The sequence below is a fragment of the Amphiura filiformis genome, chromosome 6 (genome assembly GCF_039555335.1).
Source record: "Amphiura filiformis chromosome 6, Afil_fr2py, whole genome shotgun sequence".
NCBI lineage: Eukaryota > Metazoa > Echinodermata > Ophiuroidea > Amphilepidida > Amphiuridae > Amphiura > Amphiura filiformis.
The window spans coordinates 62,950,282-62,978,255 of NC_092633.1; the positions used below are offsets into that span (position 1 = coordinate 62,950,282).

A 27,974-nucleotide genomic window follows, 5' to 3' on the forward strand; every position below is an offset into this window, starting at 1 on the left:
GTGTGCAATAACTATAAGGCCTGGGGGACTGGGTAGAATCACTAGAATAGGGGTGGGGGGGCAAGACATTTTGGCAAGCCAGCAAGGGGGGCAAGCAATTTTTGGCAAGCTGAGTGAAGGGGAAGCGATTTTTGGCAAACATTCCACAGTGTTACAAATACTAATGTTCGAAAAATAACGCGCTCCGCCACTCCCGGGCCGCCACTTTACCAGGCTCCCCACCATTGAAAAAAAATGAAAACAATTCCTGTCTGGTGCCGCTGCTGACTAAAACACAAACTACGATATTAGGCCTATAAGGGAACGTTCATAAATACATGTACCTTAGGGTGCTGCAAAATTCCGAGGGAGGGGGTGGGGTCAAAAAGTTTTTACCTTCCAAAAGGGGGGGCAAAAAGTTTTAACATGACAAAAGGGGGGGGTCAAGAAAGTTTTGATACCCATAAAGGGGGGGTCAAAAAATGTATGTATAAAGCAACTGCAATTATTGTTTTTCGGCTGCACCCTGAAATTTTATCCCCCCCCCCACCAAGAAAGCTGGCTACGCCACTGATACATCTGTGCAATAACTTTTGAGACCTGATTTGAAAGCAATATTCTATGATGTCATGAACTTGTGGACAATTTAGGCCTACATAGACACAGGGATATGATAGACATAAGGCCTGTAAGAGTGACAATGATAAAGATAGGCCCTAAGTGTATTGCAGATCTGGTTTTTTTTTAAATTTGTAACAAGGAATTGAAACTGCATTTGTAAATAAGTTTAATCCACTAGTAAAATAAGGCGTGGTGCAATAATTATGTGTACCCCGGTCTAGTGAATTATAGGGGGGAGATTTTTGGCAGGCCAAAAAAGGGGGGGCAAGCATTTTTGGCAGGGCGAAAGGGGGGGTCAAGCAATTTTTGGCAGGTCGAAAGGGGGGATGCGATTTTTGGCACAGATATTTTTGGCACCATTTCTATATTACGCCCTAAAAAGTGTAAGAAAACATTAGGAACACATTAAAATATAGGCCTACAAAATTCCCTGCTCGCTGCGCTCGCATTAGGGAATCTTGCATGTGTAAGTGAGGGGGGGGGGCAAAGAATTTTTGGCACATCAAAAGGGGGGGATAAAGATTTTTTGGCACGGTCAAAGGGGGGGCAAGCGATTTTGGCAGACCATTTTGAGTCACCACCCGGGGATACACTGATAATTATTGCACAAATCAAAATTTTCCAGCCCCCCCCCTACCAAAGTATTTATGAACGTTCCCTAAAAATGCGTAGGCCCTATCCCGGGCCCTATCCCTATTCTTGGTCCTTTCATTACAAAGATTCAGATTCAGATTCAGATTCATTTATTGTTCAAAAACCTTACAAAACAAGGCATACGAACATTTTAACAAAATAATATAATGTACAGCAGCACAATGTGAGGAAAATTATAATGAAGTAGCATTCATTTTTTTTTCTGTAATACGTGTAGGCCTATGCAAATAAATTACTGAAGACAAAACAACTCGAAAGTGTTCCCAGAGAAAATAAAGGTAGTGTTCCTTTAATCTTCAAAATATGTCCCCTATGCAAAACGCAAATGGCAGTGTTTCTTGTAATATACCGAATAGATAATTGATTGATTTCTCTAAAATGCATATATTTTTTTTTATATAAGGCCACTTTAATTCATTTGTTATGCAGTATTCGTAGTAGTAATTCAATTATACTTCCAAAGTTTACTATTTTAATTTTTAGAGGTTTAAATCAAAAGAAATGACTATCACCATTATATTTTTAGGTTATTTTCCTTAATAATAAATCTGCTAGCGCTTTCGCCATATGCTTTGCTTTCATGCTTTGGATTGCATTTCCACACATGTGTATGTGTAAATAGCAGCACTAGGAAATTGAAAGATCATCGTCCCAAGAATATAAGTCAAAATGAGTCTCCCTGCATTTATAGATGTGCCGGAAACTGAACAGGTATGTTTTCTGCCATTTTTGCGTAAGCACTGCAACTGCAAGTGACAAGCCGTCCGGCTAGCTCTAGACGTTCGCTTTTCGTATCTCTTTCCTTGTTGGAAAGGTATAACGTTGAGGAGATAGGAACATGTACCGTCATCCGGGACCTACTCTGCCATGTTTGGCTGAGTAACGGTACATGAACACGGTCTTTTGTGCCTATGTAAATTAGTCATTGTGTAAAGCTGTGTTTATACCCATGGGTTGCTCATCATCAGACTGCTGGTGTGCGCGTGTGGTGGTGTGTACCTCGGCCTCAACATCGTTGGTGATTTTTAGTCTTCAAAGTTCATCTTTCCGACTGAAAATCTTTTTACAAGGTTTACCTTGTGGTACATAAGCTACCCTGGAACATCTTGGAACTATTTTTGGTGGTTGTAGTGACTTATTTCATCAGTATTTTCAAGTTTTCTTCTGGGTAATCGAGCAAACCCAGAAGCATATCTTTGTACTGTGTGTGGATCAACGTGTTCTACCGCGAGATTTCGTCGCATCGTATTTTAAAGATGGCGGCCATCCCGGCGGGAGAGATGGATGACTAAACTGTTTGTGTGTCGTGACGACAACGATCGGTGGTAGTGAGTAACTTGCTGGTGGGGTAGGAGGTTTATTTCTGTCTTATTGTTCTCCAACTTACTGGCAGAATGAAGTGCTCTGAATTGTTATTCATGGCGATTTTCGTCATTGGAAGTGGTTTACAACTACAGCGTTTGTATACAGATATGCATACAGGTGAACTCATTCCTCAAGAGATAGATGTACTAAATATTCATATGGTACCATCTTACTATGCCAAGTATTTCCCAGGTCTTGTTAACCTACTTAATACTTACAAGTACAAAGCTCAGTCAATTGGGCTGCACAAGAGTAACCAACCAGTTAAACTTGTCATGTCAATAATTTCTTTGTTGATCATTATGCAAGCCGGTGATTTACACCCAAATCCCGGTCCTAAAATGTATAAACCCAAGTTCCCATGTCTTCTGTGTGGTGAAGCAGCCAAATGGGGCCAGCGTGCAGTGTCTTGCGATCAGTGCCAAGGCTGGTACCATGCAGATTGCATGAACATGAACTCGGTAGTCTATCAAAACTTAGCAGACAGTAGTAGCGTATCCTGGATTTGCTGCCAATGCGGCTTGCCCAACTTTTCCAGTTCGCTATTTTCCAGATCTGATATTGAGCTGTCAAACAGTTTTTCGTGTTTGTCACCTGATTGCGACAGCATCACCAGTGAGTTCCCTAGCTCGCCATTGGCTTCCTCTTCTCCAACCTCCAAAAACAAGGGTTACCAGAACCCTAGACCCAGACCAACTTCCAAACCAAAAAGAACCAGTCTAAAAATCCTGGTTGTGAACTTCCAGGGTATCCGCAACAAAACTGCGGATCTGAGTGTTTGTATTGATGAAAATGACCCGGACATCATCATAGGATCCGAGACACATTTGAATGATTCGATAAACAGCAGTGAACTGTTTCCACCCAATTTCACGGTTTTTAGAAAAGACCGTGATTTTGGGCCTGCAAAAGGAGGAGTCCTCATAGCAACCAAAAATGACCTCATAGCCACTCATAGAGTGGACCTTGACTCAAATTGTGAGGCAGTTTGGGTTTCAATTGAACTTCAAGGAGCCAAGCAAATCACTGTTGGCTCTTTCTACCGCTCCCAACAGTATGGTAATACTACTGAGTATTTTGACCAGTTACAAGAGTCTCTTCGTAAAGCTAGTAAAAACAATAACAGCCAAATTTACTTAGCCGGTGATTTTAACCTTCCCGATGTTGATTGGCCAACCCAATCAATACCGCCTGGTTCCCAATATGTTGCCTTGTCCAATCATATGCTGGATATCTCGGCTGAGTTTGGGCTCGAACAGATGGTCACCGAGCCTACTAGGATCAAGAATATCCTTGATCTCTTTTTTACCACCAATTCCTCCTTAGTGGAGAGCTCAACTGTGATACCGGGTATATCGGATCATGATGGTATCCCTCTGATTGTTGTTAACTCAAAACCCATAACTGTTAAACCTAAACCAAGGAAAGTGTACAGCTACCATAAAGCTGATGTCAGTGCTATAAAATCTGACCTCCTTGATTTTAGTAATTATCTTACTTCCAGTGATAATACAAATTCAACTGTTGAAGGGTTGTATACTGATTTTGAAAATAAAATCAAAGATGTCATGGATGCCCATGTTCCAGCTCGTATGGTCACCAAAAAGAATCTGACCCCTTGGATTGGTAAAGGTATCAAGCGCTTACATAGAAGAAAACAAAGGGCATATAACAGTTGGCGTAAACAACCAACACCTGACACTTTTGAAAATTTCCAAAATCAAAGGAAAATTACCCATAACGAAACTAGAAAATCATACAGAAAATACATAGACTCTGTTTGTCTTGACTCCACAAAAGATTCTGGTCTTTTATAAAAAGTATGAAAACTGACTCTTGTGGAGTCCCCTCCTGAAGAGTAATGGTAAGATTGTTTCTGGAAACATCCAGAAGGCAAACATTCTCAATGATACATTTAAGCAAGTATTCACACAGGAGAAAGCTACACTTCCACCCACTCCAACCGGTATAAATGTTCCATCCATGCCCGACTTTGAGATTTCAGTTGAGGGAGTTGTCAAGCTGTTAAAAGATCTGAAGCCAAATAAGGCTTCCGGCCCTGATGGTGTACCTGCTCAAATTCTCAAACTAGCTGCTGAAGAGGTGGCTCCTGCTCTTTGTCTGATTTTCCAAAAGTCTTTGGACACAGGTAACCTACCATCATCTTGGCTCTGTGCCAACATCTCCCCTGTTTTTAAAAAAAAGGCGATCGTTTTGTTCCTTCAAATTATAGACCCGTTTCGTTAACTTCCATTTGTTGCAAAACCCTAGAACATATTATTCATTCCCAAATTATGTCTCATTTTGATCAGCATTCCATCCTTTCTGATAAACAGCACGGCTTTAGGAAACACCATTCATGTGAATCTCAATTAATCCTTACAGTAAATGACCTTGCGTCCTCCCTCAACTCCAGATCCCAAATTGATATGATTATTATGGATTTCGCCAAAGCATTTGATACTGTCCCTCACAAACGTCTCCTCCACAAATTAAATTTATATGGTATTAGAAACAAAACCTTCACTTGGATTTCAAATTTCCTCACGCGCCGTACCCAGAGGGTCGTTGTCGGGGGTGAACACTCGACTTGGACAGAGGTGACTTCTGGCGTTCCCCAGGGTACGGTGCTGGGACCCCTGCTTTTTTAACCTTCATTAATGATTTGCCCAACAATATCAGTTCTGAAATAAGACTGTTCGGACGATTGTGTAATGTATCGCAATATTTCTAACCAATTTGACCAGGATCAACTCCAAGACGACCTTGACACCCTGGCCCAGTGGCAGGATGACTGGCAAATGCATTTCAACACCAAAAAGTGCTTTGTCATGCGGATTACACATGTTCGTAATCCCGAGGTCTATAATTACACCCTAGATCAATCCCCACTGGAATCCACGGCGTGTCACGCTTATCTTGGAGTTGATATCACAAACAACCTAACCTGGAACAAGCACATTAACCGTATTACATCTTCAGCAAACAGATCACTTGGCTTTATAAAAAGAAACCTCTACTCTTGTAATAAATCCATCAAGGAAAATGCATATTTCACCTTAGTACGCCCACTCTTGGAGTACTCATCCACAGTTTGGGACCCCTATACACAGGATCTCACCAATAAATTAGAAAAAGTTCAACGCAGAGCCGCAAGGTTTGTCGTCAATGACTACTCCAGATACAGCAGCGTTACTGACATACTCACCAACCTTCAATGGAACTCACTTAAAAATAGAAGGACAATAAGCAGATTAACTGTTCTCCAGAAATCACGACAGAACCTCCTCGCCCTGCCGGTAAATGACCTCCTACTGCCGGTCCGACGTCAGTCACGGCACCAACATTCCAACTGCTACCAAGTAATAGCTTCAAACAAGAACTGTCATAAATATAGCTACTTTCCACAAACAGTCAAGGACTGGAACTCTTTACCTCACTCAATAACTACAATAGAAGACATCAAGCAATTCAAAGCAGCCGTCACAAACCACCTCAACCAACAAGACTAATTAAATCCATGCGCACACCACATCCTGCGTGTATGACTCCACCAGGAGTGTTATGCAGTATCACTTCAGATTCAGAGACTGAATCCTTGTCGTTAACTGCACAAGTTATGTGTGCAATTCTAGAGAACGTTGACCGACAGAGGGTGTCAATATAGGCCTACGTGTCGCTTTTGAAAAACAGCGATTCATGCGCATGCTCAACAGGCAAATACGACGGCGATTTAGTACACTGATCATGCGTGCGATTCAGATTTCTGCAAAAGCGATTGAGTATAAATGCATCTTTAGAAATGACTGGCGATTGTGTGTGCTCAAGTGGGTTTTATCATGTTAATTAGTGACCTGACACACATTTGTATTGGTTCGATCAAGCATTGATTTTTTGTACTGGATCGTTCAAGCATCTCCAACAAATTTGTCAATGTAAGTGCCTCTGGCCCTAGTGGAAGTAAAAACGGATACTATGGCCAGAGTTCTAGGGCTAGCTAGCTCTAGCTAGGCATGTTCATAAAATTTTTAAATTTAATAAATTCATCTAAAATTGCTTTCATTAAAAAGAGAATCATTTAACTTAAAAAATGAGGGGTCAACCATGTATGTAGGCCTATAATTGGCAATGTTATGAGGAAAAGTATGCTCGCCTGAATGTCCCAAAATGGGCCAAATTGTGTGTCCCAGCATTATCAATGGCTTCCTATGACTATGTCATAACATGTGTGTATGTATTTTATAGCTAAATTTTTGAGCACGAAGGGCCATTTTACAAAACTTTCGCAAATGTTTCATGAAATGTGGCTTTCATTACTTGATAGTATCAAATATTATTCAAATGCAGATTTTCTAAAATTTATGCTACATTGGAGTTTTGAGGGTTAAAATCCAAATTTTCTTCATTTTCCTATTGGATTACACAGTTAAGACAGGATCTTGGATCACAAGTAAGCTTAATGAAGCCCGCCCTCACATGTTCAAAATGTGATCATGTCTACTCTAGCCCTATGTTCAGAACATCATACTAATTCACTTTCCCAATGGACTACCAAAACATGCCACCTTCGATGTACAGCTGTAATTTTCTCCCAAATATGTTTCACTTACCATTTCATGTTTGCACAAGCTTGACCAGCACATGGTGAAGAATTTATAGAATCCATTTTCAACATGTATGTTCCTTCAAAATGACAATTTCATGTCAATATTCCCAGCAGCAGCTTCCTAAATGTCTAACTTTCATGAATTGATCAGAGATGTTATCATAGCATGTTCTGACCTTTATGACAATGTGCTTGGCCAAGCCTCCCAATTGCCATATCAACTCCCAACCACACTCATTGGGAGATGGCTTCTTCCCAAATGCAGGATAGGATGTTTTTTTTTCATCTCATTCCTTGCACTGGCTGACCTATTCTTCAATACCATCTAGTGCAGAGAATAAGAACTGGCCATGCGTTTTGACTTGGGCCAGTAAATAGGTGGAGATGTTACATGCGCGCGACATTTTAGGGTTCATCTTTTTAATTTTCTCAGTTAATATGCAGCCTATGTAGTTAAATTTGGTGTCAAATTAAAGCTTGTGATGAGACCAATACAGTAAACCTTAAAAAAGTTGTAAAAAGTTATTAACATTTGAATAATTTGCATCTAATTAGCATAATGTGCGGGGTGGAGGAGGATCAGGAGGAGGAGGATCAGGAGGAGCAAATTTAATAAAAGTGATCCCCAGGGGTCATATGATGCAAGAGGTCCATTTCTTTTTTCACATTTTTATAATTCACTTTAAACTGCATACTATAACACCATACAATCATATTCCAGGTAATTTAATTTGCTTTGAGAAGCAATTTTGCATCTTTTATTTTCCGTTCGGGTTACACATTGAAGTCAATGGGAAAATATGCCTTGAAAGAGGCTGGCGCAAAATCATTTTAATTTTATTGAACCCCATGATGTTATATATGTATTTAAAGCTCTGACTGAGAGGAATTCAAATATGGAACTTTTAAATATGTGGGGTGAAGCTAACTTTTTTTTTAATTTGTCAAATTTTACATTTTTCCCTAAAATATTTGGTATTTTCAGTTTCATAACTCCTTAGTGTTACACCCTGTATCATTTTAAAGTGCATTTTGGATTCCTTGGTTCATTTGCAGCCAGAAAATGTATACTTTTATGTATGTTGGGTATAATATGTGAAAGATATTCATATCTAAATGAAAAAACATGCAATTTTCATCTCGCGAAAACATGTAACACATTACCGGCCCAACTCAAAACGCATGGCCAACTATGCCTCAATATGATGATAATAATGATAATATGCACACATGTTCCAGATAATGATGCAATATTGCACACATCATTGCACATGCATGGCATGCTATGTCTTGAAATACCCTCCACTCAAGCATGCAAGCATTAACCAATGAGGAGTTTTATTAGCTAATTCGCAAGCTCAACCGCGAATAAAGCATTTTCAATCCCGCCATCATCTACCTTTTTGCATAGGCCTACCTGAAAAACAAACAACATAAATACACATATTTTGGGGAGCACCAAGCTTTGAGTGCCAGACACGAGCCGACGTTGTGCGGATCAGGGTATGGATACAGGAAAATTCTGCACTTACCGCATGGCCGACTGCCAGCCTTACCATACCATATCATGATTTATGCTTATCCTTTTCCACAACTTTATTCTCCTCTTCTCTTCATTTAACGCTGCCCGATCATCCGCAATCTAAGATGAAGTCATAGCTATGCAAGTAGAATCTACGAATATCGATCTCCAAAAGCGATTCGCGCTACTGGAACGGACTGAAACCGCTTCCTCCGATCCGCGTTAAAAACCAGCGATCATGGCTTAATATCAGAAAAGCGCGCATTGTATTTTCGAACATAATAAAAAATACCGATACATTGTCTACTCGTTACCTATTCATACAACCTTCCCTCAATTGGTTCTACTCAACAAGAAGTATTACTTGCCTCATTTATCGGAGCTCTACAAATAATCGGCTGATTATTTTCAAATTGGTTGCAAAGTTGCACGCCCGTGTCTTTGGCTATCAAACTTAGTCAGTGATCGAACCATCCCATGGATGTATTCGCCCAATACACTCCTTGCTCACCAGAGCATATCCTGCACATTATTATGCAAATACGCTAGCTTTAGCTACTATTGAAAATATATAACATGTTGGCAATTTAGAAAGGGTTGCCATTTCATGCCTTTCTGCACACATTGGGGTGCTATGGATTAAATGCTCTGTGGACACAGTCAGGAGGGTGAAAGTGCATATAGGAACAATGCCAAAAACTACGTCACGCCGGTCACGCTATTGTTCGACTTAAACTACATCATTCGCCATTTTGTAAATATTAACGCATGATCGTTGCTTTGAAGTTTCCACGGATAGTCTGTGGATAGCGCAAGAGCATGCTTTGACCATGCGCAAAAAAATGAATATCATGAAGATGTTTAAGATTGATTCTTAGATGTTTCAAAAATTACCGTCATATTGCATAGATTCATCATAGAATGGTTTGAAGTACTAACCTTATTTAGTAATTTTAAAAATCGGAGAATTTTACAAAATCAATGTTTTTACCTGTCGGTATTACAACTCGTGAAACACATTAGTGATGTGCCTGGGTGACCTATTCTACTAACCTTTAACGTTTCCTCTATGAACTCTAACCCTCCTGCAATATGGCGCCTATTGTCTAGAGTTAAACTACATCTTTCGGTGTGTTACGTAATACTACGATGCCTATCCCATTATATCGATCCCTGACACAGTGACTTTTTTATTGCTTGCACTGCCTTGGGCTGTATTGAGGTGTAATAATTGGAAATCATGATTTGGGGTTATGTTTTGGAGTATATACATTGAACATATATACAGCTGAAATTTGACTGTGGATATTTAAACTTTCTTGAACAAAGTGAGTACAAATTGGGGATCATATTTTTCAGACATGGAATAAGGACTTTTAATGCAAGTTGAAAGTGGTAGGTATACAGGAATTTTTATAACTGGTGTAGTTATCATGTTTTGAAATATACACTCTTTGACAGCTCTCTCCGTGCCTGTTTGAATGCCTGGTAATACCATGTACCCATACACTAGGTATGGGTACATGAGACCAGGTATACTCTAGCCCCTAACTCTGGCCATACATGATCATGATCATGTAGTATCCGTTTTTACTTCCACTACTAGGGCCAGATGAGAGGCACTTGAAAAATTTGTTGGAGATGCTTGAACGATCCAGTACAAAAAATCAATGCTTGGTCGAACCAATACAAATGTGTGTCAGGTCACTAATTAACATGATAAAACCCACTTGAGAACACACAATCGCCAGTCATTTCTAAAGATGCATTCATACATACACGCTATGTAACAGCGCGCGTGATTGATCGAGAGCCGGGCATAAACAGCGTTTATGCCCGGTGTCCCGGATGTCCCGGAAAATCGTGTTTTTTAACAATGTTACTGGTAGATTTTTGTTATTATTTTGATGAAATATGAATCACAAAATGTTCTGGTATGTATGAACGGGGTTAATTCATATATTTTCATGACTAAGCGGTTGTTTATGCCCTCGGGCCGCAAGTGGCCCCTCGGGCATAAACAACCGTTTAGTCATGAAAATATATGAATGAACCCCTAATTTATACTCAATCGCTTTTGCAGAAATCTGAATCGCACGCATGATCAGTGTACTAAATCGCCGTCGTGTTTGCCTGCTGAGCATGCGCATGAATCGCTGTTTTTCAAAAGCGACACGTAGGCCTATATTGACACCCTCTGTCGGTCAACGTTCTCTAGAATTGCACACATAACTTGTGCAGTTAACGACAATGATTCAGTCTGATGATGACTATTAAAGGGGCATTTCGTGATCCACAGCCACATCCCCCACTTTTCTCAAAAAAAGTTGAGATTTTTATATCACTGGAAACCTCTGGCTACATAATGTTTATGGTCGTGCGTCATGAATTGGGGTATAGGAAAAGGTGGCGGTGTTACATTTTTACATTTTTTTCAGGACATTCTATGCCAGATCTCAAGAATGGAGAGGGGTACTGAACTAGTTTTGGTCTCATTTTGTTTCTAATTTATCTAGCTAACATTTTGAAAAGTAACAACTTCACACTACATTTCCTTCTTGGGATATTGCAATTCAAACGAAGTAGTGTCAGGGGTGGCGGCGAATACGGTTGAGGCAAATACGGTTGAGGCATGTGTTAAAGTATAGGGAATATTGATTTTTAGTGCCTCTCGAATTTATTTTTTACTCTAACTTCGTTACTCAGCAAGGTATTGGGATAGATTATGTACCATTGTTTTGGTATTTATGTCTAGTGGTAATGTGATCAATTTTACTCCAAGCTACTGTAGTTTAATTTGTTGTAAATGTGCTGCATTCTGTGTCATGGGTTCTAGGCTTTTCCTATACGTTACTGTACTAAGCATGCATTTATGCTCCGAAATGTTCTGAATGTCATATTTCTTGAATAAGTTACCCTACTTCTGTAAAAGTTATCATTTCTGAGAAGGAAATTTGATGAGGAATTCAAATATGCCATTGGTTTTTGTGTAGGGCATGAAGGAAAAAGTTTTGATTGAAAATATAATAAAAATCATAAAAATTTTGTATGACTTTTGAACACCCTGTATCTCAGTTAGAACATAACTCATCATTACAAGTTTGCTTTTTTTGAAAGTCTACAATGTTATTAGCACATCTAAAAAGGTTTTAACAGATCAGGTGTCTATGTTAGTAAATAAGAGAGGAACAAAATTGTATACTTTTTGAACCAAAATTTAACTTTTCCACCCTATGTGACATTTGTGGCACCCTGTATATTGACCAAATGTTTGTATGTGTGTATTCCTGGTACTCTAAGCTTTACAGTGATATATAATTTTATAGGGTTTTGATGAACAGAATATGAATTAGATCAGTTTAAGTACAAAAACATGTAAATTGTTGAATTTTTTAGTATATGCGTCTAATGCACTCCCTCGGGGCTCGTGCATTACAACGCATTTGGCCCCCAATTCATGGCGCACGACCTTATGTACAAAATATTTCTTGCAGATTGATTCGTTTAGCAAAGATATCGTGAAATTTGAATTTCGTTCTGGTGCACCAGAACGAAATTACAACGCATTGTCTATGGAGCAGTGTAATACACATAATCATGCATAACTCATGAACGCAGAATCGGAATCAACTGAAATTTTGGGAATAGGTTTTTTTCGTGGATATCTAATGAAAAATGACATAAATAGAGGATGCTAGGATCACGAAATACTCCTTTAAGGGGTACTACACCCCTAGCCAATTTTTTGCTTATTTTTGCATTTTTCTCAAAAATTATATCGCATTGGTGACAAGTAAGATATGTGACCCTCGCACAACTGAGCCCTGAAGTCGCCAATCATCATTTTTGAGATATTCAACCAAAATATTCTGCTTGAAATTAGCTTTAAAATGATGTATATCATGTCTATACCGTAGCACTTGACATTTAAGTAGTGAAAATTCAATAAAACAGTCAATAAATCCTTTGTTTCCTATTGTTTATTGTTAAGTTCGATGGAGCATATCTCAATAGTGGCACTGGCGACATCCGGGCTCAGTTGTGCCGAGGGGTCACATATGTATATTATAGGGGCAAGGACTACAACTACTGCACTGAAAATTTAGCAACTCAAGGCAAGTAGTTATTGATTTATTGATCAAATATTGGTTTTTTCCCTCATTTTTGACTGTAGCTCCGCGCTCCACAACTATTGTCTGTGCTGAAATAAAATTTGCAGTGTAGCAGTTGTAGTCCTTGCCCCTATAATATACATATCTTACTTGTCACCAATGCTCTATATTTTTGAGATAAATGCAAAAATAGGCACAAAATTGGGTAGGGGTGTAGTACCCCCTTAACCTATGGGTATAAACACAGCTTTACACAATGACTAATTTACATAGGCACAAAAGATCGTGTTCATGTACCGTTACTCAGTCAAACACGGCAGAGAGTAGGTCCCGGATGTTCCGTACATGTTCCTATCTCGTCAACGTTATACCTTTCCAACAAGGAAAGAGATACGAAAAGCGAACGTCTAGCTAGCTCGGAGTCGAGATAGCTACAGTACAGGTTACAGTTTACACAAACATGACAAAGTTACAGTCAGTGCTTACTAAAGTCTTATTCAGATTTCCTTTGCATGTTGACAGCTTAACCATCGCGTACGTCAAGCGTGTGCATTGGACCTTGTGCAAATAATACGCGCTTTTGATCACCTATTATCGGCGAATTTGCTTGAAAACATGTGAGTTCATGTTGTGTAAACATAATTAGCATGGACACAAATGAAATTACGATGCAATACAATGCAATTTGAATGCATGAATGTGCAGCAGATCTATATAGAAATAAGGCTTACCAACTTTTGTGTTGAGTTGGGGGCCGGGAACAGGTACCACTCGGAGGATTTTCCATTTATGATGACCAATTGGAATTTTTTTTGTGAGGAAGAAAGAATCCCAGTTCTTGGTTGTTGTGGAGCGGATACCATTTAAGGCTAGTTTGATGAGAAGGAGACATATATGATGGGGGATGGCGCTATGGCGTCAAAAGCTTTTGAGATTTATTCCAGATGGTGGAGGCAAACAGATAAAATGATCTCTGGCTTTGGGACAATGAAAGCTGGTGGAAAGGAACTGCAACAGCGTAGACCTGGTCAGGGATGAGGCTGGAAAGGATTGAGAGAAGAACAAATATTGGTAAAGATTTTAAATAAATGACAGTTGATGCATAGGAGCAACATCACAATGCAAGAGGCAGGTCAGAATCCAAGAAAAGGTCCTCATGGGAAAGGTTCCAAGACTGACAGATGGGACAGGCGACAGTTAGTAAGGGTTATCTCCAGAGGATGCCAGGTAGCACAACAATCAATACTCCTGAATGGGGCGAACTAGGGCCAGGTATAACTTTGAGCAATGCCAAATAAGGCCAATGATTTTGCGAGCTTTTTGGCATACGGTATGTGATCGATGTGTAGATTCCAGGAAAGCTTGTCAAAGAATCAGACACCAAGAAATTTCACAGGAGACACATTTTCAATGGACAGACTGATAAGAGTGAAATTGAGATCCAGAAAAGGGTCCTTCTAAGTGGAAATGATCATGGTGACTTGGTGATTAAGGCAGAACCAAGAATAGACAGCATTAATGTTGGATTGGAATTCAAGCAGGTCTTCAGGAGCAGAGATAGATTTGACAAGAGTAGTATCATCAGCATAAAGTACAAGAGAACTAACATACATTCAAGATGTTATCTTGTTTTTGACCCCCATATTTTAACCACCCCCTCCACTCACCAAGGTATATAATTATATGAATAGTCTCCTTTTGGCCATAGATCCTGTCCAGATTTCAAGTGCAAAAACCAATGGGGAATTATCTATTGCTCCTACAATGTACAATTGCAGCATTTCATTGTGTACAATCACTCCAAATCAAGATGAGTTGGCCAAAACTAAATTGTGAAGCATCGCGTAAGGTGACTGGCTTGATCAAGTTCTTATTACATGATAATCAGGAGTGTGTGACTGTGCATCAGCCAGTGTGAAAGGACCTTGCTGAGAACTATAGTAACCTGCAATCAAAATATTTAATTATTGAGCAGGAGAGCACATATCCTTACTCAAACGTTTTATGTGTACATGTAATAATAATAATATTTAATAATAATATTTATTTGAATTACCAAAATACAAACAATATAATAGTAGTAATACAACATATAAGTAAGAAAATGGTAATTCAGGAAAGAAAAATAGACTTGTAATTCCAAACACAGAGTGCTTTCCTTTCCTGTTACATAACATAATTCATATACGAAAACACAAAAATAAATACAAAATTAAATAGATTGACAACTGGCCTGCATGAATTGTTGAAAGTCTGTGTACAGGGGATACTCAACAAAATCAAATGTGAGCAACAACTTACAAGCAATATAAAGCAAAAAGACCAAAGCTTGCAAAAAATATATAAAATGCAAGAACATATCATGCTGCTATATCATATCCTCCCCTGAACATAGTCAAATTCAACTTTACAATTTTCCATGAGACAAACTCAGATTCAACAAAATCTACTTATCATTGAGTACAATGAGATAACTTATACAACATGTTCAATATACTTTAAGGGGGTACTACACCCATTGATTTTTTTTTGCATTTTTTGTATTTTGTGAAGAAATTACAAAAAAAATTGGACAAAGTGGTATGCAAAATGAAGGGCAAATCTTCTCGTTTTATTGGTGGCATCGGTATCAACGTAGCTTACATGCTTTTAAAAGTAGAAGCCAAAAGGTGGTACATCACTGATGATTTAAATTCACTTCATTTTGGAAAGCTTACTATCAACGGATTTCGTTAAAATTTTGGATATGTGTTGCTAACACATTAGGGAAATAATGTTAATATGTAAAATGGGAATAAGTGGTCCCTGATTTCTTTTATGACTTCATGAACTTGGTGCTCCACAACTATCAAAAAACGAACCTGTTAAAATGCTTCTATTTTCAATGTTGAGCTATATTTTGTATTTTTAACTTGCATACATTATTTCACTGAAACTTAATTAAGCCATAGGTAACAGGTTACCACAACCATACTACAGCAATGTTGAAAAAATTGTATTTCTTGTCACCTATACCACCATATTGGGTAGTTTTCCGTAAGCTTAGCTTTTGTGATTTTGGTAACTATTTTATATTTATTTGTGAAATCCATCTGAACTAGGCATTCTAAATTGTACTCACCATTTACATCCCAAGGTATATTAGTATATCCACCTTGCACTTCTCGATATATATCCAGTTAAGACAGAATATCAAAATTATTCCTCATTCTGATATCACAGACTCTCACATGTGTATTCAAAATTGATGCTTAAATTTGACCTGAACCAATTGACCTATAACCTGACATACGGTGACCTAATAGCCTTTTCTTCTCCTAACAACACATAGTATTGACTTGACTAATGACTATGTATGCATATATTGTGTAAGTGTTTATTTAATTTATTCAGTGTTATATATTTTGCATGTACCACTAGATTTTCTATAGAGAGTATAACAAAGGATTTAATGTATTCTATTCATGTACCCTACTTGAACATGTTGAAAAGAATAAATTATGATTTGTTATGAAACATGCATCTGAGTAACTAGGTTACAGTAAACAAAAAATATATAGGGCTAAAATGACTTACTATACAATGGTTTAAAAGCACCTTTTTTTTTTTTTTTTTTTTTTTTATTTCACATGATCCGTGCATATATCGCCTAGCTATAAATGACAAAATATTTCTTTAGACCAATCAAACCAATATATGGGTGTAGTACGCCCTTAATGTAGTTAATTATGCTATTCATCAAATACTGGTGTGTACACGAACCTACCCGTCACTCACAAACACTCCAGACCCACACATACCCAGGGGTTCAAATTCGCAATCAATTGCGGGAACCAGTTTAGGTTCTCGCAAATGGCTTTTGCGAGAACCTTTGGTTCTCATCAGAACCAGGCTTTCGATTCACCATAATATTGAGAAAAAAAACCCTGTGAAATCATAATACCCTATAAATAGGTGGGAATTTGTTTGCAACTTACTATAACATTATTAATAACAAAACCATGTTGGTTATCTTTTTTGTTGTTAAAAGCAGCTGTTTCAACTTTGAATCCTGAAAGTAATAATAATATTGTAGTTTACCGAACGAAATACTGACTACACAGCAAGCTCAGCAACTTTCTTTAAGCTTATTAAACTTCGACTATCGCTGTAACTTACCTATCATGCATTAATGAGACCATAACATAACATTTATGTATTAAATATAGTGCAGTTTAAAAGGTTTTACACCGTATGAGTTAGTTTTGGAGAATCTGAGGCCTTGAATGACCCATCTCCTACTGCTAGCTACGCGATGAAGAGATGTCAAAACATGAAAATATACCATATACCGCAATACCCCGGGGCAATACCCCTAATTTCACTTGATATCTATTTACATTTTATTCATAAATTTATTACAAATTTCCTTAAATGTTCGCTGAAAATTGCTTAAAATAGCTTTTGTATGTACTGTTATATGATTCGCAATTTTAAACCATATATTTTCAAATGAAATGCAAATTAAATTAAATTAAATTTATTCCACATATTATTTTGTACATCGGGTAAAGGGTGAGCACGTGTGTAATAAATGACGACGTCATTTGACGATTAATTATTCATGTCATGATTAATTATTCATATGACCCGACTCTTTGGTAAGAAAGAGTTGCCGTGATTGGTGGAAATACGTGAGATGAATGTGATTTAACCAATGACATAGACGCTTTTATTTACTAGCGAGGTCATATCTATTATTATGGGATGGTGGGTTGTAAACACAGGCCAGGGCGAAACTTTCACGCTCTGTACGAGATGGACAGCTAAAATGATGAAAACTTTGCCTTTTTTCCTCAACATTTCAGAATTATATTCATGGATTGATGATATTATTAAATCACATTTCCGTTGCAGTAAAAAAGGGTAAAAATAACACAAAATGTGATCTTAGACTTCCAAGCTTGTGCGCGAACCAATTTTGGTTCGCCCAGTTGCAACCCGGCGAGAACCTTCACGCGAACCGGTTCGCGGGTTCGCGTCGGATTTGAAGCCCTGATACCACTCAAACCCTCATGCTTAACTCATGTTCGCACACTGTGGACACTCAAAACACAATTAGGCCTACAAAATGAACATCATTGTTAAACTGAGACATGAACATAAAACTTAATTTTTCAAATACTCCTTACAAAGATTCTTAAAAGAAGAAGGAGAATTTGCACATGTACATGTACATCCATGCATACAATGTCTAGTACCATGTTTAAGCTCTGAAGCATTGTACACAGATCTGGGTATACTTCTTCCCCGTCTGATATTGACATTGATGTATGTTGAATTTTGCTGATCAATGTTGTTTTAATTATAGGCTGGAGAGATCCGCTCATACCTGCAGTCACTCGGAGCTGAGATTAAAGAGAGCAGTGCTGGAGAAGACATGTATAGCGACCTGGAAGATATTATTCCTGCTACAGGGGTGTTGTGGAAAGTGCAAGATGATGCAGGTAACTTGAATCATGATTTTGTGTTATAATATTTATTACTTACTTACTTTTTCAGTGCCGTATCTGTTCTTTCAATGATACCATACCTACAATTTGCACTCCCAAGATTTCAAGGGTTGAGAGCCAGACTCAAGAAATGCCATTTCATGATTTAGAGAAAAACAAGTTTTAATATTTTTGTGAGCTAAACCTATTTACAACTCACTATGTAAGTGTCTGATTTAACTAAAATTTGGTCCTACAACCGGAAGTTGTATCCTATTCGTTATAACAAATGTCAATTATGATTAAGAATAGTGGAATTTAAGATATTCTTTAGTATTCCTTTAATTTAGTACTGAGTTACCTCTTTCTGGTGCTAACTGAAATCTATAATCTCCAGCTTACAGCTGCTAACTTTCAATGTTATTAGTGGTGGATGGAATGTGTTATTATAATCTCTTTATAACAGAAGCCAATGACGATTCAATTATCTATGAACGTTCTGTAACTACACTAAAAAAAGTCCATCAAAAAAGATGGATTAGTGTAAAGTGTCCGGTGCTTTAACATTGTTAATCTCAAGGTTAAACTGTGTCATCTCTTCAGAAGAAAATTATATAGCAATATAATTTTGCAGGCCAGAAGGCCTTATACGTGTATCTGCGTCTGACCAAATTTAGTTCGGGCCAGAAAGCCTTAACTAAGAGTTGAGGCTTTCTTGCTATGTATGCCTTCCATTAAAACTGCCTATGCCCCTATGCCCTTTACAATAAACAAACTGATATTAGTTATTAACTGCCCATCTGAACTGCAAATGTGAATCATGGTCTGAACTTTAAAACATATGACACACTGATGATGATAGATGAATATTTTGGACCTTTCTTATGTCTTGTTGGCCTAAACAATGTAAAAAATAAGCGCCCATCCAATATGATTTCGTTGAGCACCATGATGGGCGGTTAATGGAACAAATATGGTAACTGCAATTTGCTATATTGAGATGAGATGTGGCTAAATAGAATTGTGCTATATCTGCAATATGAAGTTCGGTGGGGTTAAATCTTTATGATTGGAAGAATTTGTGGGTGTTGGTACCAAAATCTCAAAATGCCCAAAAAGTGAGTTACGGCTTTCTGGTTCTGAACCCTCGATTTGCTTGTTGCCATACAATGTACAACTTAAAAGTGAGGTGCAAAACTGTGATACAGTTTTTTAAAACGATAATCATTCTATTTCACCTCATACTCATATTTTCAATGACATTGCATGATGCATGTGAGCACCTCAACATTACAGCAGGGTGCAAGTTGGTGACACAAGTTACAAAGTTATTTCCAGGCCTGATTCAATGTAACATAAATTTGTGTGTTTACTTTGATAGCTGTTGAAGGCATTTTGAACAGTATTCTGTCACTGCTGATCTACCAACCACCAGAGGAGTTGGAACATCTCTGTAAACTTATGAGTGAAAATTTAAGCAAAGCTACTAGCAGAGAAAAAGCAAACATCAGACTTAAAATGTAAGTATTCCACCACTGATTCGTGAAGAAACCTCTCTATCCTACATGTACAGTACATACTAATAACTGTTACAGCGTATATCAGATCCTTGGATATTGGTCTATGCTAATACACAGCTCATGCATGCCATTAGAGTTTATTGCATTTATCTGTATAAATTGGTGTATGTGGTCCATCCTTCAATTCTGATTTTAAATTGCTTTTAATAAAGCGACCCCTATTCTTTCTTGGTATAGTAAGAATAACATAAATATGGTCATACATTGTATATGTTGCGATTGTGGCTTCAAATAAAGGCTTTATTCATGGGGGCCATTATTCAAGAGAAATTGGAATTGGTAAGGGTAATGCGTTGCAAATTCTTAAGTATAAAATGATTATAATTTTGTTGTTTCAGCTTAACCAACCTGTTTCATGGTGTAGGTGAATCCAGTATCATTGCTTATCCCATATATTGTGGTCTCCTCAAGGTAGCAGCTCAAGCTGGAACCATAGAAAATATCACCACAGATCTGGACCTGGTAAGATACCAACAGAAGTGCAAAGATAGGCCTGTTGTAGAACTGTTCAAATATTTCAAAATAACATTAAACACTTGAAAGATAATAACATCAATTGATTTAAATTCTTTTTATTTCAAACTGAGAGAAATTGGATGTATGGATTCTAAAGTATGAAAATATTAAGCGAATATAAGATGAACCTGTGAGAGCTCCTGGTCGTGAACTGTTGGATTATTGTCATTATATCTGATGTACAGTGGAGTGAGGTACTCACAATCATATATGTACCCAATTATTTGTGTTATCCAGCAAATATGTTGCTTGCAAAAGTTTTTCCATGTTAATGTAGTGTTAAATTTATTCCAAATTTTGTACAATTATTAATCCCTTTCAGGTCAAAAAGCTGATTGATAATTGGCAGTTAAGTCGAGAGAAAACCAACAATGTACTCAGACTTCTGTATGAGGCTCTCAAAGAAAGCAAGCAGAGGTAGGTTTGTCTGCACAGTCTATTACAATGAATGTATGTGACATAATCAGCACCCCTCTCGTGAAGTTTGTTTGGCTTATAATTGGCAAAAATTATTTGGTTTTTGTTACTGTGGTGTCAATAAAGTCCCCAAGTTACGCTCGCATAAATTCTCATAAGCATGCACCGGTAACCTATTACACAACGCGCATCTAACATAACTGTTGTGCCCAACTGCGTGCATAGTGCACACCATTCTATATCAATATACAAGGTTATATCTTGGTGTAGATTATTCATCCAGTAGTTCAAAACATTATTTTGTAAATTAAATCAAATACTGGAACTAAAATTTGCTACTCACTTTGCTACGTTGCGTCCGAAAGCATCGGACTTCGTCAGGCATCTGATTGAAGATGTTATGATGACGTCAGATGTTGTGACGTCAGACGGCGAGGAAAGGGGGACTCCGCTTCCAGTTGTCACACGCATGGGACCCGGCGTTACGATACATTCCTTGCCGTCTGACGTCACAACATCTGACGTCATCATAACATCTTCAGATGCCTGACGAAATCCGATGCTTTCGGACGCAACGTAGCAAAGTGAGTTGCAAATTTTAGTTCCAGTATTTGATTTAATTTACAAAATAATATACAAGGTTATGAGTCTCATATGTTTTCGCTAATTATAAGCCAAACAAACTTGAATTAGTGTTCCCCTGTGAATTTCTAACTTGCATCTATTGACTAATCATCCCCTACTAAATGCAATTTCATACTGAATGAAATTGGACAAAATGTGGTAGTTGAATCACAGCAAAATCATCTCAATACTTTGTGTGCTGGCCATAGGCTTCAACATAAGAATACAAGTACTGGTATGGAAATATTTTCTCAACATATCAAGAATTATCTCAAGAACCACTAAACCAAATACTGGGCTTGTTTGTACTCATTTCAACACATTTTTCATGCTAATTCCAAATTGTCGTCTGCAGTCATCACCCGTGTGGAGAGGGTTAACACTGATGAGTTGCAATGGCTGTGATTTTTAATGCAATTGCTGAAATACAACATTATTTTACAAAGAAAATAGTCAGTTTAATTTTCAAAACATAGAGAGCACTGAGCACCCTTTTCAAATGACTTGCTCAAGTGTCTGGCTGCTAACTAGAGCAAAATACGGAGGTGAAGTGTCCACTGGCATCTGGCTTTTTATTATTTTATTTTATGTCAATAATGAATCTATGGCGTTTTGATATTTATACAGTCAAGCAGCAGGGAAGGTTATGGTTGAGCTACTGGGTACATACACAGAAGACAATGCATCAGCAGCCAGAGACGATGCCCACCGGTGTATAGTGAATTCATTAGCAGACCCAAACACATACCTGTTTGACCATTTACTCACTCTCAGACCTGTCAAATTCTTGGAAGGGGAGCTTATACATGAGGTAAGATCAGTCAACCAGAAAGTGTGCAAATAAGAAATTTGTTATTTGTGTAGGGGGTAAGCCTGGCATATTCGGTCGGGGAATCGGGTACCCGACCGTGACTTCACTACCCGGGTAGGAAAGTTGGCAACGGGTTACCCGATATAGAATTGCAAAACTTTGAAAATTTCTTAGATTAACCAAACTGCTGATATCACTGATAAATCTTAATTTATTTTTGACAAAAGCAAAAAAATAACGGAAAGATAACGAACATAATGTTAGTCTGACAATAACTTATCTTGGATCCAAGGGGATTCCATGATGTAATTGACGTTATGTCTTATTATAATCTGACAATATGAACCACTGATGACAGGATGACCGTCGCGACGGAGTTCACTGAACCTCCGTATTTCACAATTTTGTCCATTCGACACGTTTCTGGATGCAATGTTCTTGACCATAATTTATCATTTAATGATTCCATTGAAGTCTGTCCAGTATTTATTTTGAATGTGATTTCTTGATTGCCTGTAATTATCGTCTTGTTATGCTGCTATCAATGTCGGATATTAAAACCTGTACTGAGACCTCTGAACGAAGCGTGGGAAAATCCCTTTTCTTGGTATCTCTCAGGCTACAGCACGCCGATAGTGGTACCTGATGTTATGTTGCTTCAAAGTTCACACTCTTCCATGTTCCAACAAGAAGTTCTAGCGCAGCACGATAACCAGCGCCCACCTGATTTCATTCACAGGCCACGAGGTCGGGAAATTAAAAATGAATAATTAATCAGCAGAAATCAGCGCGCGCGCCAATGTGGTACCTGATCTTGATTTGCTTCAATAGTACGACCACCACGACATTGTAAGCACTAAGCACACACGGTAACCACCGCCCACGTGATTTAATCACGCACATGGCAGAAAAACCCCGATTGAGTGACAGCATGCATTGCGCACAATCAGTATGTGTATGTGCGGATGGCCCCATTCATAAAAACCAGGAAAGATAATAACAATGTTAGTGGTTTAATATTTTTACGAAGCAAATATTGTGATTGTCTTGTTTGCTCACGAAAAATAAATATTAGATTGACTTTGCACTTTTACTGAGGAGATTTTCAAGCAATAATAATAACTTGAATTCGTCATTTACAGTCAAAGTAGTCAAGGATTTATTTTCTTGAAAAAGAGATGGTCATATAAAATGTACTGTGAATCTATTAGGGGTTCAGTAATTGATACGATGACGTCATTGGTAGAGGGCCTTCCCAATCAGTTATTACGACGTGCTTTTTACGACGAGCTTCGTTTGCCCTCTGGTAACGATAAAAATAAAAACAAAATGTTTTTCGAAATCAGCACGAACTTGTTCATGACATGACAGCTTGTTAATTTGCTCAATTTGCATCGGAAATAAAACATAGACACGTGTATTATTACAAGGGGAACTGTAATTCAGACTGGTCAGTGGTTATATTTATGTAAAACGACACTAGGGGAGTACTAGTAGTGCATGCAGCAGTGATAACCCCGGGTGAAATTACAAGTTGCGGTGGCACCTTTTGCCGACATACGTGACGGTCGATTTTTTTACTTTTTTTTATCATGTCATTTCGGGTACCCGAAAAACCCGACCGAAAAATGCGTCGGGTACCCGGGTACAAAATTACCCGAAAATGCCAGGCCTAGTAGGGGGTGGATGTGTGGGTGGTATGTATATGTTTGTAAACACCTGCAAAATGAAAAATCTCTGTACAACAGTGGACACAAGAGCTGTTGGCATCCACAATTCCTAGATGGTGTTTCTAGATGTAAAACACCATAAGAAAGCATTGCTTGATTACTGCAGTTGCTGGTATAGGGTGAGTCTGTGTGCATGGATAGTAAACTTAACCATATCCATGGTGAGGTTAAAAGCATACCATTTGCCCATGTTTTCACACTTGTTTGTCTACTGGTGGTTACTCATAGGGTGTGTGTGTCTACTTTTATTTTATATCATGTATGGTGGTGCTTGAGAAGGTTCTTGACTGTTAGATGTATGTATTACTCCATGAAAATCTCTTCAGACTCTTTTACTGGTAATCACTTTGAAACATTGACAACTTTCTTGAGTCTCACTTTGTTCATAGATATAACATGAGTATACTTTGCAGATAGTTTTTTGATTACAGATACTTTTTGATTTAAGTTATCTATATATCAAAAAGGGGTTAACTTGGTTTCCAGGAGGGGCATGGGATTTTTTTTTTTTTAACTTCGCCCATTAGTGAGATGGAAAACAAAAATTGTCCCACTGATGAGTAAATGAAAATTCTCCCACACTCAACTCTGTATAAAGTATACATTATTTAAAATTTAAAAAAATCTGCCCAATTCAAACTCCCATCTCCCCTAAAAATCAAATGGTGCATCCCTAAATTATCTTATATGAATGAAAAAAGTAATTTTATGAAAATATTTTACTGTTAAAATTAATCTTTTATTGATTTGGAATCAAATAAATGTTGTATCTGAATTTACTTTGTTCCATCAGATATTGTGTCATTTATTAAATCCTTTTTTCAACTTTTTAATGACATTTGTAATTTTCTTTTTGTCTTTTAAAAGTTACTGACTATATTTGTATCTGGGTCTATGGATGATTACCAAGCTTTCTTCAATGCACATCAAGATTTTGTCAAATCAGTTGGTAAGTAGACATCACAATTCGTCGGCTGCATTCCATAGTGGCATATAGTGATTTTTGGTAATTTTTTTGAAAATTGACACATGTTTTTAATGATGTTCTCTTTCATTATAAGTCTCATCAGTCAAAATTAGCGAATTAATTAGTAATGTGGCGTATAGTTACAAAGTGAAATTTTGTGTTTTCCATAGTGCTGTATCGACCATATATGCCACTTTTTATACACTTTTTATAATTAAGAAATATCGGCAAAAATGAAAAACATTGCATGTGATAGTGGACATAATACGCCACTATGGATTGAAGCCGACGAAAAGTATTTGCCATAGGGATTACACAGCGATTGAAGTGGCATAAGGTTAACGTTAGGTTATTGTTTGATCAGCTCGTAATCGGCAGGAGCCTTTTAACATCGCAGATTAATATCAATATATTTTATTTTGGGAATTGCCTCGTGACATCTCGCCAGAAGCATTGTCTACTTTATTTAACACACACAATATAGAACAGACGGGTCTACTATATCACTCTTAACGTGGGTCTACTTTTCAGCGTAGTGGTAAAAGCCTAACAATCCCCGTCGATTACGAGCTGGTCAAAGTGTAGGGTATTGCGTTTTGCGTGTTTTCCATAGTGACGTATAGTTTTGTTTACTAATTTGTAGGTCTGTCACATGAGGAAAATATCAGAAAGATGCGTATTTTGACATTTTTATCCATGGCTGTGGAGCAGAAGGAGATACCATATGCAACCATTGAGCAAGATTTGAAAATATCAGAAGATCAAATTGAGGAATTTGTAATTGATGGTAAGTAACACTGCAGTCTAGACAAACACAGACAAATATGAAAGAAAAAAAATAGCTGAAAGAAGACAACAATGTTTTTTCATGCAAAATTTGAAGAATAGACTGCGCTGTGGTTATTTTATACTAAACTATCATAAAAGACTGATAACCTTAAGAAAATTACAGATTTGTGGGAGCCATGTATACATTATATATGAGAGTTGCACTCTGAGTTGGATCCTGATGAGTAGTGATATTATGATAGTCGATTCATCATATTGTGTCCATAAAAATCATGAATAAGGGAAATATTTGCAAAAGATGCGGTCCATGTAAATAGTTCATTTGTAAATATGATATGCTGCTTGTGCCACACGTTGTTTGTTTAATTTTGGTTACCTTGATCTGTTCTTCAGATTTTGATATCCAAATAGTCATCATAGTTGTAGACTTGGTGTACTGACTTGTTTAAACTAAAAAAGCTAAAGTCACATTGTGCAACCCTAATAATATGTGTAACATTTTGTATTTTTATCATTTTAGTGATTAAAACACGGATGGCAAGGGGCAAGATTGACCAACTTCAAAAGAAAGTAAACATCAGGTGAGTCAAGTCTACTAAAGATCAATTCTGTCCTCACAATGAGACTGTATGAACTCATAAGCAAATGCAAAACTCAAATTAACAAATATCAAATTTGTAAACAAAATTGGTTCACAGCAATATTTCAAACAACAAATGCTTATTTCTCAGAAAAGTAGGCACATTTTCAAACACAACAACAATTACCGACATTTCATACTCCAAATGCCAAGTTTTCCAAAAATGAGCTAAGTTGTGATATTTCCTTCTAGGCCTGCATATTTGACTTGTGATCAGCTCATAACAAAATGCTCTACATTTCGGATATAGTACTACAGACTAGAGATAGTCAATTTTGTAATATTTTCCCTTATATCATAGTTGCTAACATAGTCATGTTTTCCCTTTCTTTTGTTTCCATCAGTTACGTGACACATCGGACCTTCGGTAAGCAGCAGTGGCAGCAGTTACATAAACAACTGGAAGAATGGCAACAGAATCTGAGTCATGTGAGAGGAAGATTGGAAACCCTTGCCCTGCCACAGATACCTTCTGATCCACAGTAGTGTCCTTGGATAATAGTATGAGAACTCACTTGCCTTATTGGCAACTCAGTTCATTTAGAAAGTGGAACTTCATAATCTTACCATCACAAGTTTTCAACAGCTGGTGCACCTGTCATGAAAAGTGCATAAACAGAGATGAGTACACCATTGCTTGACTGAATTCAATCTGTCAAATCTGCCCCATTCTGAGAACTTCCAACAAACTCAAATATACTGAACTTTAAGAGTCTCATGGCTCTTAAGAATTAAAGCTTCATTACATTTGATTTAATGAGCCTGAGGTCTACTTATATGTAAAGGGAACATTTGGTTACCTGGTGCATCACTAAGTTTCATAAAATCTATGACTTTACCTTACTGCAAAAAATATCCTGTTTATTGTTCAGTACTTGTTAAAAGCCAAAAAAGGAGATTGAAAGAATTCTCTCTTTTGAATACAATGTTTTAAGGGGGTACTACACCCCTCGATAAATTTGTGTCTATTTTTGCCTATTTCTCAAAAACTAATAACACAGTGATAACAAAATTTATGTATATTATTGGGGCAAGGAATCCAATTACTACACTGGAATTTCAGTGACCCAAGACAAGTGGTTAGATTATTTATGATAAGAAATAAGGTACCCGATAGGATGTACCTCATTTCTTATCATAAATAACGAACCGCTTGTCTCAGTCACTGAAATTTCAGTGTAGAAATTGGATTCCTTGCCCCAATAATATACATAACTTTTGTTACCAGTGTGTTATTATTTTTGAGAAAAATACAAAAATAGTCACAAATTTACCACAGGGGTGTAGTACCCCCTTAAAGATGGAAGAATAGGAAATACATTCACAGCGCAAGATGCACATGTCAGTTGTAGAAAATACGGTTTTGGGTGCAAAATATGGGGGGTTTCTGACGTCTGAGTACAGAAAACTGGATTTCAAATTTGGCATGTCTGAGTTAATATCCTCATAGCAACATTAAATGTGATGTGATCAAGCAAAATCAGTCACAAGTCGGATATTGATTTCCAGATATTTAGCCAAACAAAGACAATATCTTTCATTTGTTGGTTTTTTTTAAACACTTCAACTG

The 27,974-nt window shown here is 37.5% G+C and overlaps 1 protein-coding gene across 1 annotated transcript; it reads left to right on the forward strand.

Moving 5' to 3' along the window:
- The first annotated feature begins 1,806 nt into the window (after positions 1-1,806).
- LOC140155791 (eukaryotic translation initiation factor 3 subunit M-like) lies at positions 1,807-27,414 on the forward strand. The gene is made up of 10 exons (XM_072178760.1): positions 1,807-1,965; positions 18,210-18,345; positions 19,712-19,850; positions 20,249-20,372; positions 20,749-20,843; positions 22,095-22,278; positions 24,876-24,957; positions 25,619-25,762; positions 26,285-26,345; positions 26,749-27,414. The coding sequence occupies exons 1-10, from the start codon at positions 1,924-1,926 to the stop codon at positions 26,888-26,890; spliced, it is 1,149 nt and encodes a 382-aa protein (XP_072034861.1). The 5' UTR covers positions 1,807-1,923; the 3' UTR covers positions 26,891-27,414.
- Positions 27,415-27,974: the final 560 nt, after the last annotated feature.

Excerpts from the sequence above, each read along its gene's own strand:
- LOC140155791 (XM_072178760.1), top strand. The coding sequence starts at position 1,924 with ATGAGTCTCCCTGCATTTATAGATGTGCCGGAAACTGAACAG. Across the intron at positions 20,844-22,094 it reads CTCAAAGAAAGCAAGCAGAG|TCAAGCAGCAGGGAAGGTTA; the intron begins GTAGGTTTGTCT and ends ATATTTATACAG. Across the intron at positions 25,763-26,284 it reads TGAGGAATTTGTAATTGATG|TGATTAAAACACGGATGGCA; the intron begins GTAAGTAACACT and ends TTATCATTTTAG.